Source organism: Kogia breviceps, chromosome 2, assembly GCF_026419965.1.
Source record: "Kogia breviceps isolate mKogBre1 chromosome 2, mKogBre1 haplotype 1, whole genome shotgun sequence".
In the NCBI taxonomy this organism is placed as follows: domain Eukaryota; kingdom Metazoa; phylum Chordata; class Mammalia; order Artiodactyla; family Physeteridae; genus Kogia; species Kogia breviceps.
This window is the reverse complement of record NC_081311.1, coordinates 1,104,198-1,117,076: the sequence shown is the minus strand read 5'-3', so window position 1 is coordinate 1,117,076 and position 12,879 is coordinate 1,104,198. Positions and strand designations below refer to the sequence as shown.

At 60.9% G+C, this 12,879-nt stretch overlaps 1 protein-coding gene across 2 annotated transcripts in view; it reads right to left on the bottom strand.

Moving 5' to 3' along the window:
• Positions 1-649: 649 nt before the first annotated feature.
• Positions 650-12,879, bottom strand: part of STK32C (serine/threonine kinase 32C) — an 81,773-nt gene continuing 69,543 nt past the window's right edge. For both annotated transcript variants that reach the window (XM_059054987.2, XM_067023875.1), the window contains exons 7-12: positions 12,451-12,554; positions 11,726-11,842; positions 10,439-10,564; positions 10,230-10,361; positions 2,339-2,406; positions 650-1,361 (exon numbers count right to left, since the gene is read on the bottom strand). In XM_059054987.2, coding sequence (XP_058910970.1) covers positions 1,217-1,361; positions 2,339-2,406; positions 10,230-10,361; positions 10,439-10,564; positions 11,726-11,842; positions 12,451-12,554 — 692 coding nt within the window. In that variant the 3' untranslated portion in view covers positions 650-1,216. The remainder of the gene's footprint in view (positions 1,362-2,338; positions 2,407-10,229; positions 10,362-10,438; positions 10,565-11,725; positions 11,843-12,450; positions 12,555-12,879) is intronic.

Here is a 12,879-nt window from a genome sequence, read left to right as displayed (position 1 = left end):
GACCAGGGCAGCCCCCGAAGACGGTCCATCCTGGTGGTCCTGCAGCACTCCCAGGGGCTCTCTCTGGCTCAGATTTGTTGGGTCAGTGTGGCCTCAGAGCTGGATTCCTGGGGCTCCACTGAGGCCAGTGTTCACGGCACCAGTGTCCCCCCCACGCCGAGGGAGACGGTGATCCGGGAGCCAGACCGCACCCACATCCCTGCCCTCGGGAGACGGGCGTGCTGTCCCCTCGAGCCTCGGAAACACACTTCGAGGTACACAAAGACCCATATAAAATATGGGTCTATGCAAAACCCCAAGCCTACCCCCGCCCAGTGCCTGCCTCTGACATCACCAGGTCTCCACCCAGAACTTTCTCTGGGAATCGGCACCACCACAGGGCATCCCGCGGGACCGCGCCCGCCTCTGGACCCCGGCTCCCCGGTGCTGCCTGGGCCCACGTGCCCCACGTGGGCTCGCCGTGCTGTGCTGCTGACCCTAACTCCCTGCACCTGGGCGAGCGGGGGCCGTGAGCTGTTGCAGTCTTTGAGTGCTCCGGTCCCTGTCGATTTCGCGGTTCTGCCCCAGGCGCCCCTGCCCTCTGACAGGCACCACCTGCCCCTCAACCCTGCAGCGGCGGCACAGAACGTGCAAAACAGCCGACACCGAGTGGTTCTCATGTTGTTTTTCTCAGAGGTGGAAACTATACAGGAACACAGCAGAAATGACCAGATCAGTCTGTATCTCTAGAAAACACTCTTCACGCCCACACCCCTCCCCCCTTGATGGACAAGAGCCGAGCAGCCCCTGGGCCGCCCCCCGGCTCCAGGCGGCACGGCCAGGCGAGGCGGGCTATGTACAGCAGGTGGCAGGAGACCAGAGCTCCCGGCCGACCATGCGGCCCGTGGGGGGGCCACCAGGAGAGCCCGCGTGCGGGCCACATGCTCCCCTCTGCCATCGCCCGGGTGGCCCCCGCCCTCCGCACCCGCTGCTCTCGGCCACACCCACAGCCTCTTGTCACCACATGCTACCGAGAGCCGGGGGGCGGCCTCCGCGGTCAGACTGTCCAGGGAAAGTCCAGCCGGGGCACAGCAGGAGCCGCCGGCCTGGGCCTGGGCCCGGACCCACCGGGCCGCTCCGTGGGAAAGTCGATGCTGGGCCTCCGCCCGCCGCCAGGTCCCTCTGGAGGCCCCGAGTCTCTGGCGTGACCTGAGCTGACGCCGTGGGCAGGGGCCACCTAGCTGCTCCCGGCCGAGGGACAGATGGTGCCGCACGCGTGCAGGGCCGAGCGCGCCCCCTCGCCGTCCGCCAAGGCCTCCGCGCCCTCCCCGGGCTCAGGTGCAGGCAGCGGCTCGCTCGTGGGGTCCTGGCTCCTCTTCAGCCTGGGGGGAGACACAGGGAGGGCCTTTACACGGCCTCGCTGGCAGCCCCGGACGCTGCCCACTGGCCCAGGGCCTGTCCGGGGACTCCTGGAGTGGGTCCCGCAGGAACACGGACACATGCTGGGCATCTCTGCCGGAGCAGAAGCTCCTCCAGCCACACTGGCTCAACAAGGCGTGCGGGCACACAGAGCGTTCCAGCCCAGCACCCTCCGTCTGGCCATTCGTGGCCCTCGGTCTCGGAGCGGCAGGGCTGGCGAGTCTCAGCCCATTTCCAGCCAGAAGCTAAAAGGAGGCCTAGTTTAAGCGCAGGTTCAGCGGGTCAGCAATTCTGGAACACAGTGCCTGGCCGGGTCCCATTACTATGCAGGCCTTGACCTCCAGGATGATGGCCACTGTCCTAAACCAGCGTCCACACGTCGTCCTGGTCACTGAGGCAGGCCAGAGCATCAGCTAATCCTGCTCACTTTCCAGGCCAGAGCTCAGAGCCTCCTCCTCCAGGAAGTCCTCTGCCCCTCACCCCGCTCCTCCTCCTCTCGGGCCCCACAGCACTGGGCCGCCTCCCTCCACCGTGGCAGGTGTCTCGGGTGTCTGTCTGTGGCCTGTCGCGTCTCCCCGCCAGCCGCCTCTGCCCTTTCTGTCCCACAGTCCCTGAATCACCGAGTGAGGGGTGGGAGTTGATGTGACTGCAGGGGCCGCCCAGGAAGTCACCCGCCCTCAGCTGGGCAGTCCACCCAGTGTCTGCCCGGGAGATTCTGGCCATTGGCTGAAGAAAGCGCCCAACGAGCCCTTCCCCCAGAAGCCTGAACAGGGACCTCCCACCCTCTCCCCCAGGGCCCTGCTCAGAGACCCCGAGGAGGGCAGGGGTCCGGCTCCCCAGCCCCGCTGACGCCACGTGGCTGCAGTGGCCAAGGAAACCGAGGCCCAATTCCCCCAAGTCCTTCCTGCCCCCCTTATTGGCCCCCAACACGCACACTCACTTTTCTCTGTTAAAAATCACGAAGTCTTGCTGGATGGCATCGAGGCAGTCCTGAAGGTAGTCATTCTCCTGTTAGTCAGAAAGACACACAAATGAGCGTAGTGGACCCCGCCAGGTCCCCTCGCATCCTTCAGGTGAGTTCCTGGGCACCCCTGGTCCGCTTCTCCTCGGTGGCCTCCTCCTCTCTGAGGAGCCTGCCTTGGGGGTGTTGAGGCAGCCAGAGTGCATGGGAGTTTGCATCTCCAGGTGACCCTTAGCCAGAGACAGAAGGACGCCCGGCCCCCGATCTCAGGGTGGTTGCAGTGTGTGCAGAACCAGACTCGTCCGGAAGCCACACCGGGCTTGGCTCCCTCCCCTCCCTCCTCCCACACCAGGTCCTCTCGGTCACTTGACCCCGGTACACAAATCCCATCTGAGGGTCTGACTCCGGGTAACCTGACCAAGAAGGTCGCCGGCAGGAGCTGTCCCGAGAAGCAGACGCTCAGGATGGGGTTCTGGAGTTGGGTCCCGCCCCTGGCGGGCGTGAGACCCCGACCGCTAAGACCCTCGCCTCAGCTGTGTGGGGACAGGGTGCAGGTGGAGGGGACGCACGGGGACTGCAGGTCAGGGTGGTCACGCCTGGCCCCGTGGGTGTGTGAGCCACGGACTTGGGGCGGCCAAGCGGTGGCCCAAGCAGCAGTGTGGAGACGCTCCATCCCGCGGCCCCGCCAGCGAGCTGGAGACCAGGCTGAGATGTCCAAGCAGCGCAACTTCAGAGAACGCTGGACTCACAGCCTTGAAGTTTCCTGCATCAAATGTAAGGCCCTGATAGGGAAGGAGTGGGCCTCTGGGACGTGGGAGGGGCCCCCAAGGGGATGTTCGTGGGCACGTCAGCCCTACGCCCCTGCACTCCCGAGCCCGCGGGGGGGCCTCTCCCCCGCTGGAGGAGAGTGACACCTCCACCCCAACTCCCGCGGACGACGCAGAGCTGCAACCACAGCAGGCGAAACACAGCACTCGCCCGCTCAGGCCCCGCCCCACCTGCCCTCCTCGTCTTGTGCACCCCTCGCAACTGCGCAGGCGCTCAACCTGCTGCGAAGGAAGGTGCTTACTCAACGAACCCGGCAGGACGGGCCTGGGAGGGAGGGGCCTGGGGGTGGGGCTATGTGGCCGGACAAGGGAGAGTCTGCCCTTCCAAGACTTGGGTCTAATTCCCTGGCAAGAGCCCCTGGCGTGTGTGGGTCCTAATACACTGCAACGTGGAAACATGGAAAAAATGATGGCCCGGGGGAAGAGTCCGGAAGGTTCAGAACGGCCTTGGGAGACTGCCGGGGGGTGGCGGGCGCGTCAAAGTCTCAGAGGACCGGGCAGCTGGAGTGCGTCACAGCAGACTCAAGTATAAAGACCCACGGACCCATCAGATGGCCGTGTTCTTCTGGAGGGCCCGAAGGACACTCCTTTCAGCCAGATGACAAGGAATGAGCTGGTGGGGGGACACAGTGCCCTGGGGAAGCTCAGTGGCGTCCCTCTTGTTCAGGAGGCTCTGCTCCAGGACCGAGCCCCCAGCGGAGGTGATGACGGGACCCAGAACCGTGGAAGCCGTAACCTCGCCTACTCAGCCGCGCTAAGCGGGGTGGGGCAGCTGCAACAGGCCTACAGGTTACAGTGGCACACAGGGCACCCCGACCCCCAGGGATGTGGGTGATGTCCGAGAGATCACGGCGCTCCCAGGGGTCAGACAGACGGCCAGTGCTTGCACTTGCGCACACACACAGACAGACAGACAGACAGACACACACACACACACACAGAGTAAAATCAAGGATGCAGGAGCAAAAGGCGGCGTCGGCCACCTTGACGGAAAGTCACGACTCTTCTTCTCATCTCCAGATCGAGTTCGGTTCTCAGACTAGCCCCAAGGACTGAAGGAGGCGCAGGCGCGCTGTAGGGAAGGCCCAGGCTAACTCATAGCAAGTGCACACAGCAGCCATACCCTCAGCCCTTCCCAAAGGTATCTACGACCACTTCCCTCATGTCTGCACGCAGGAGAGGGGCAATGCCCAGCCGCTTAGAGGTCTGCTGGAGACAGGGTCTGAGCTAATACTTGGCCCACATCCACCTTAGCCTACCCAGTGGCTACTGCCCCCTCGCTGCGGCACGCGTAACCAAGACCGATGTATTTGGCATCTGGCAGAATTATCAGATTAGTACCTTGACCTGTGGAGTAACAGCTATTATCATGGAAAAGCCCAGTGAAAGCTCCTGAAACTCTACCCCCTCTCAACAAACCAGCCGAGATAAGAAATGAAAAACAAACCCACATCCAGAGCGGAACAGCAGTGACAAGTGCCACTGTGAGGGACTTTGGAGTCTTTGCCTTTATCTGTGGGGATCCAAGGATGCTGCTTCCATCGTTTCCCCATCTAATTCACGAGCCTGGCCCTGCAAAGATCAGACGGCCGGTGGCGGGAGAGGGGAACTAGGACACATTTAACCTAGTGGTGGCCCGAGCGCCGCCGCTGAGCCTGAAGCGGACTCTTTACCGGAACAGATGACACAGCTGCTGGTGTGTGGCGTGCAGCCACTGACCGGACACACACATTCTTTCCGATCCCATCGGCAGAGAGGCTGCTATTTTGCATTCGCCTCTAGGACTAACACACTGTAGAGCCAGTCCCCGGTTATGACGGTTCGGCAAGCGACTTTTGGTCTTCACAGTGCTGTGAAAGCGACATGCAGACAGGAGAAACCGCACTTCAGATTCTGAACTTTGATCTTTCCCCAGGCTAGCGACATGGGCCGCGGTCCTCTCCTGTGATGCTGGGTAGTGGCAGCAGCTCCGCCCAGCCCCACGACCACAAGCGTGAACGACCGTTCTGGACCCAGCCAGCCATTCTGTTTTTCACTTTCAGTACAGCATTTGACCATTTACGTGAGACGGTCAACACTTTATTACAAAATAGACTCTGTGTTAGATGATTTTGCCCGGAGTGTTCTAAGCACGTGTAAGGCAGGCCGGACTAAGCTATGATGTTTGGTAGGTGAGGGATCGTAAATGCATATTGACTTATGATATTTTCAACTTACGACGGGTCCATCAACCCTGGCTCAGTGCTGATCATAAACGGACAGGTGCACAAACTCCGGCCAGAGCCGGTTCTGGACCCGAAGCTCAGGCCACTCGGGCGAGGGCCGAGGTCATGCCAGGAGGTGAGCCCCTGACGCATGCAGACCAGAAGAGGTGCCATCTGAGGGTGAGGAGGTGCTGGAGTGGGGATGGGGGATGGAGAGACGCTGTCCGCGGCCTGGGGGTTGGCGGGGGGAGGGGCTGCGGTCCATCTCACCCTTCCGCACCCAGGTTCTCCAAGGACAAGAGACGCTCCTGCCCAAGGAGCCGCTCGGAGGGTCTGCGCAGCGTTAGAGGCGGACGGTGTGGACGGTGACGTGCCCCGGGGACCCCTCCCTCCCGAGCCACGGGCTGTGCCGTCAGCAGGGAGCTGTGGCCGCGCTGCGTACCCTGTCCGGCTCTGCCGCCTTCCCTTGCGATGGCACTTGCGTGTGGTCCAGCGACCTGCTGTGGGCTTTAGGGCCCTTTGCCGCACAGAGTCGGGAGGCCACGGAGATGTCTATCCCCCTGGGGCCGTTCGCTGACAGCTGCCGGCTGCAGTAGCGGGAAAGGCCGCCTCCCCCAGAGCGTAACCTGCGCTCGGGTCCCTGAAGGCCAGGCTGCTCTCCGAGGGCTCTGCCTGAAACCCGACTTGCTGCCCCGCACCCCGACTGCATGAGTGGTTGTTCCGGGCGCCCTGCCGGAGTCAATCCGTCACACAGTCCTCGGGGCAGACATCCAACGGCCCCATCGACGCTGACACACACAGCGTCTGACCCCAGGCGTCACCCAAGGTGGGCAGTGGCAAAGCGCCTGGGCATACGGGGACCCCGGGCACCAGCCCCCACTTTGTCACAAATGACCTGCTGAGCAACGTCGAGGTAACCCCCAAACCCCTCAGAACGCCCTGCACAGGCAAGGGGCCCAGAGTAGCCGAACTGTCTTGAAGAAGAACAGGTTGGAGGACTCACACTTACTTCCTGACCTCAAAACTCACCAGAGAGCTCTGCTTGTCAAGTCAGCGTGGCACCAGCAGGACAGACACACAGCTCAGTGGACTAAAACTGCAAGTCCATAAATAAACCCCTACGTTCACCCCACAAATAACAAACCCCTAGGTTCACCCCACAAATAACAAACCCCTAGTTCACCCCACAAATAACAAACCCCTAGTTCACCCCACAGATCACAAACCCCTAGTTCACCCCACAGATAACAAACCCCTAGTTCACCCCACGAATAAAAAACCCCTACGTTCACCACACAAATAACAAACCCCTACGTTCACCCCACAAATAACAAACCCCTAGTTCACCCCACAAACAACAAACCCCTACGTTCACCCCACAAACAACAAACCCCTACGTTCACCCCACAAACAACAAACCCCTACGTTCACCCCACAAACAACAAACCCCTACGTTCACCGCACAAATAACAAACCCCTACGTTCACCCCACGAATAACAAACACCTAGTTCACCCCACGAATAACAAACACCTAGTTCACCCCACAAATAACAAACCCCTACGTTCACCCCACAAATAACAAACCCCTACGTTCACCCCACAAATAACAAACCCCTAGTTCACCCCAAATAACAAACCCCTACGTTCACCCCACAAATAACAAACCCCCAGTTCACCCCACAAATAACAAACCCCCAGTTCACCCCACAAATAACAAACCCCTACGTTCACCCCACAAATAACAAACCCCTAGTTCACCTCACAAATAACAAAACCCTACGTTCAGCCCACGAATAACAAACCCCTAGTTCACCCAACAAATAACACACCCCTAGTTCACCCCACGAATAACACACCCCTACGTTCACCCCACGAATAACACACCGCTACGTTCACCCCACGAATAACAAACCCCTAGTTCACCCCACGAATAACAAACCCCACGTTCACCCGACGAATAACAAACCCCTAGTTCACCCCACGAATAACAAACCCCTAGGTTCACCCCACGAATAACAAACCCCTACGTTCACCCCACGAATAACAAACCCCTAGTTCACCCCACGAATAACAACCCCCTAGTTCACCCCACGAATAACAAACCCCTAGTTCACCCCACGAATAACAAACCCCTAGGTTCACCCCACGAATAACAAACCCCTAGTTCACCCCACGAATAACAAACCCCTAGTTCACCCCACGAATAACAAACCCCTAGTTCACCCCACGAATAACAAACCCCTAGGTTCACCCCACGAATAACAAACCCCTAGTTCACCCCACGAATAACACACCCCTAGTTCACCCCAAGAATAACAAACCCCTAGTTCACCCCACGAATAACAAACGCCTACGTTCACCCCACGAATAACAAACCCCTAGTTCACCCCACGAATATCACACCCCTAGTTCACCCCACGAATAACACACCCCTAGTTCACCCCACGAATAACACACCCCACGTTCACCCGACGAATAACAATCCCCACGTTCACCCCACGAATACAAACCCCTAGTTCACCCCACAAATAACAAACCCCTAGGTTCACCCCACGAATAACAAACCCCTAGTCCACCCCACGAATAACAAACCCCTAGTTCACCCCACGAATAACAAACCCCTAGTTCACCCCACGAATAACACACCCCACGTTCACCCGACGAATAACAAACCCCACGTTCACCCCACGAATACAAACCCCTAGGTTCTCCCCACGAATAACAAACCCCTAGGTTCACCCCACGAATAACAAACCCCTAGTTCACCCCACGAATAACAAACCCCTAGTTCACCCCACAAATAACAAACCCCTACGTTCACTCCATAAATAATAAATCCCTACGTTCACTCCATAAATAAACTCCTACATTCACGGTCAATTAATTTTTGAAAATGATGCCAAGTAATTCAATGGAAGAAAGAATACCTCTTTCAACAAACAGCACTTGGTCGACTGCATGTCCACATGCAAAGGAATCAGGTTGGACCCCTACCTAACACTATCCATAAAACTAACTCAAAGTGAATCCTAGACCCAAAATGTAAAGAGAAAAAACTATAGAACACTTAGAAGAAAACACAGGAGTACCTCTTTGTGATCTTAGGTGAGGCAATGGTTTCTTAGAAATGACACCAAAAGCATGAATGAACAAAGAAGAAACAGATACGTGGGACTTCATCAAAACCAGACTTCCGCTGCAGATGGTGCCAACCAGAAGAAAGAAAACCCACAGGACTTCCCTGGTGGCGCAGCGGTTGAGAGTCCGCCTGCCGATGCAGGGGACAAGGGTTCGTGCCCCGGTCCGGGAGGATCCCGCATGCCGTGGAGCGGCTGGGCCTGTGAGCCATGGCCGCTGAGCCTGCGCGTCCAGAGCCTGTGCTCTGCAACGGGAGAGGCCACAGCAGTGAGAGGCCCGCGTACCGCAAAAAAAAAAAAAAAAAGAAAAGAAAAAAGAATTCTCCTGCCATTGCAGGGGACACAGGTTCGAGCCCTGGTCTGGGAAGATCCCACATGCCGTGGAGCAACTAAACCCGTGTGCCACAACTACCGAGCCCACTTGCCACAAGTACTGAAACCCACACACCTACAGCCCGTGCTCCGCAACAAGAGAAGCCACCACAATGAGAAGCCCACGCACCGCAATGAAGAGTAGTCCACGCTCGCCGCAACTAGAGAAAGCCCGCGCGCAGCAACGAAGACCCAGTGCAACCAAAAGTCAATAAATTAATAAACTTATTTTTTTTAAATACCCACAGACTATAAGAAAATCTTTACAAATCGTCTAAGGCGCTTGTGTGCACAATATGTAAATAAATAACTCTTATCGACCAAGAATAAAAAACAGAAATAAGAAATGCAACTTCAGCTCTTTCATATAAAGAACTCAAAGCCATCACTCCCACCCTGATAACAAGCACAAAGCCAGACCAACAGGAAATCAAGGACACCTCCACACCTGCAGTGCCCATGGGCTGACGGGTCACCAGGGGCTGCCATCAGGGGAGGGGATGGGAGCCCACCCACCTTCTCACTGAGAAATTGAGGCTTCCAGGGAAGACCCCATCCTGGCCCCCTCACCGCAGGGAGAAGAGGCTGACGCCCATCCCTCTGCCCAGGACCCAGGCCGGGGACAGCACAGGCCCCCCAGGTGTGAGAGGCTGCATCCCAGGGCACCCCCATAGGCTCGACCGGGTCCGGGGGCTGGGGGACTGCCGAGCGCATACAGTGTCCCCACTGTGACCACCACCATCCACACCCGCAGCCCTAGTTGTGTTGTGAACACCGGCCGTACTCCGGGGACGGGTCCAGGCTGGATCCCCTGCTCCCCGGGAAAGCCCTCCACTTCTAAGAGCAGCTGACCTGGGGCAGGATGGGGGCTGTGACAGGTTAAACCCTGTCCCCCAGGGTGGGGTCCTGGCCCCATTTCCTCGGAATGTGAAACGACGTCCCTGCAGATGCCACCAGTCAAGTAAAGGGCAGATCACCCTGCACTACGCGTCCTACCCAGTGCCACTGGTGTCCTCGTGCGAAGAGGAGGCAGAGACACCCACACGCGTGTGCACACACGCACGCACACATGCATATGCACGCGTGCACGCGCACGCACATACACTCGCACGCACACATGTGCGCGCGCAGATTCACGCGTACGTGCGTACATGCACGCACAAAAGCACGCACGCGCGCGCACGCACACAGGTGGCCCCGTGACCACGGGGGCAGAGCCTGGCCCTACGCAGCCACACCAGAGCGGGGTGAGGCGGGAGGCACCCTCACACCCCGACAGCCAGTGCCCCCCTCCCCCCGCAGAGGAGGGAGCGAAGGGCCCGTGCTCACCGACTGCGAGCTGTCCCTGCTGCTGTCCCGCGACCTGTTCTTGGCCAGACGCTTCTTCTTCTTGTGCAGCGGCCGCGACTCTAGGATCATCTCCTCCAGCTCGAAGGTGGGGTCGCAGTGCAAGCGGCCTTTCTGTGGAGGACGGTGCTGAGCCCGGCACCCGGCCGCCCTCGCCCGCCCCGTCCACGCCGGGCCTGCGGGGGGCTTACGTTGGGCACGAAGCCGGGCTCCACCTTCTTCTCGCTCAGCTCGGTCCACAGCACGTCGGCCAGCGCCGGGGCCGCCTGCATGTCCTGCAGGCTGCACACGCGGTGCTTGGGGTTCACGGTGAGAAGCTGGAACGAGGCCCCCGTCAGCCGGCCCCGGGCCCAGGTCTGCCCGGACCCGTCAGCAAGCAGCAGCTGCAGCCTGGCTGACTGCCCTCCCGCTTAAAGCCCGACAGGCTGATCACTGTCACGGCCCCAGGAGGCCCCGGGGCAGCCGTGCGTGCAGGGCCAGCTTCACAGCCATCGCCTTTTCCGGGGGAAGCACCAGAGACCCAGTCCAAGGCTTCCCCCAGCCTTGGCGTGTGGACCTCCTCACCCCGACCTGGGCCTGTGGCGGCCGAGCTCCCACCGTGTGAGCCACCTGGCTGGTGTGGGCACAGCTGCGTGGGGCGAAGGCTGTGTTAAGAGCCCCTCTCGGGGGCTGGGGGAGGGCCTCTAGCTGCTGGGCTACACTTCCAGGGCCACAGGTCTCCGGGCAGGGGCCGGGACCTGCTCGGCAGGACCCCGGGGCCAGGAGACAGGCGCTGGGGGTGAGCCGGGCCACAAATGTCCAGCACGCCCTCCCTCACCCATCCTGACCCAGCTTTGACGCCCCAGTGTGCTTGAGGGGTGACTCTCCAAGTGGGGAGCTGGCTGGCCAGCCGGGGAGCGGCCCCCCGACCCAGACCTGGACCCCAGGGGAGGCACTCTGATGGTGCCACCACAGCCCCGGGTCCCCACCAGGCTGAGGTCCCCCCCAGGCTGAGGTCCCTGGGCCGCTGCCAACTCGCGCTCGAGACCTGGGATGCGCGGGAGTTCTGGGGTTTTCTCTGCTTGCTCCCCGTGGGGGGTGGCCAGGCCAGTGGCTGCCCACCTCCAGCAGGAGGAGTGGGGCAGAGGGGACCAGAGGCAGGGCAGCCCTGGCACCCAGCCCCACACAGCCTCTGTCCAACACGCACGATGGGGTGACCTGCCCTGAGTCTGGGCATCTGTGACACGCAACCAGGTCGTGAGGAGTAAATTCAGTTGCACCAGCGCTCACGTGGGCCGAGCTATTACAGCAGGCCAAGGGACGGGTGACCGGGCCAGGCTGGAAGCCCGGCCGGAGACGGACACAAGACGCAGAATGCACGAACCAGATGCCTTCTCCGGACCAGGGCTTCCAGGCTGCCCACTCTCAGGACAGGATGCCCGTCGAGCCCCACGTGTCCTGCTGGGCCTGCGCTCCAGGCAGGGCCGGGAGGGGCTCACCTTCCGCAGCAGGGCCACCATCTCCTTGGACCAGGTGGGCACGTACTGGACGCTCACGGTGCTGAACAGCTGCACCAGGGACTCCGCGGCGTTGCCCGAGTGGATGTCGTAGGGCCTCTGGGCAGCAGAGGCAGAGCTGCAGCAAGCGCCTCCCCGAACCCAGGGCCACCCGAGGCGCGCCCTACCTGCCCCCAGCCCCCGGTGCAGGCCCAGGGAAGAGCCCAGGAGACCAAGCCTGCAGTGCAACCGGGGAGGCGACCCGAGAGGCTGCCAACCGGCTGGGAAGGACGCACAGCACCCCCAGGGGGCCTGGGCCTGGTGGATCAGCTGCGGAAGGCAGAGGGAGCTGCCTTGCTTAGGGCCTTCTCCAGGGCACAGTGCCTCGGAGGCCCCGACGAGGAGGTGGGAAGGGCAGGTGGTGACCTGACGAGGCCCCCAGCCTCCGGGGCTCCAGCGCTGGCCGGGCCGTGGCAGCTGCGGGGAGACCACAGGGGCCCACCCGCACACGAGCCTCACGGGAAGTCCCGAGGGGGCAGCCCTGCCGGACGGCTCTTTGCCTGCCCCCAGCCCCCTCCAGCGTGCAGCCTCGCTGACGGACGGCACGGACTGCCCGGAGCACCTGCGGGTGGGGCAGCCTCACCCCTTTGGGAGCTGGGGCCACCCCGGGGGGACGCAGCTAGCTCGGGCTCTGGGGACTGAGCCCGCGGGCCGCAGGAGCTCCGTACCCATCCACGCAGCAGTTCGTAGGCCATCACCCCCACTGACCACCAGTCCACCTCGAAGGAGTAGCCGGTCCCACCGTTGACAAAAGACTGGAAGATCTCCGGAGCTTTCCAGGGAGGGAAGGGGCAGCTGAGCATCCCTGACCACAGGGTCCGTGACCCCAGCCCCCGTGTCCGCAGGGCCCGTGACCCCAGCCCGGGTGACCACAGGGCCCGTGACCGCAGGCCCGGAACCTTGGGCCAGGCCAAGAGACCAGGCTGCCGCCAGAGCTGGACTAGGAGGCTGCCCTCAGTGGTCAGTCCGTCCTTCCCCACTGACCGCCTGGTTCAAATCCAGGTCCCACAGCCTGACGAGGGCGGGATGGGCTATCTCATGAGCAGACCCACAATACACGCCCATCACTCAGACTCTTCTGCACGGATCAAGCCTGG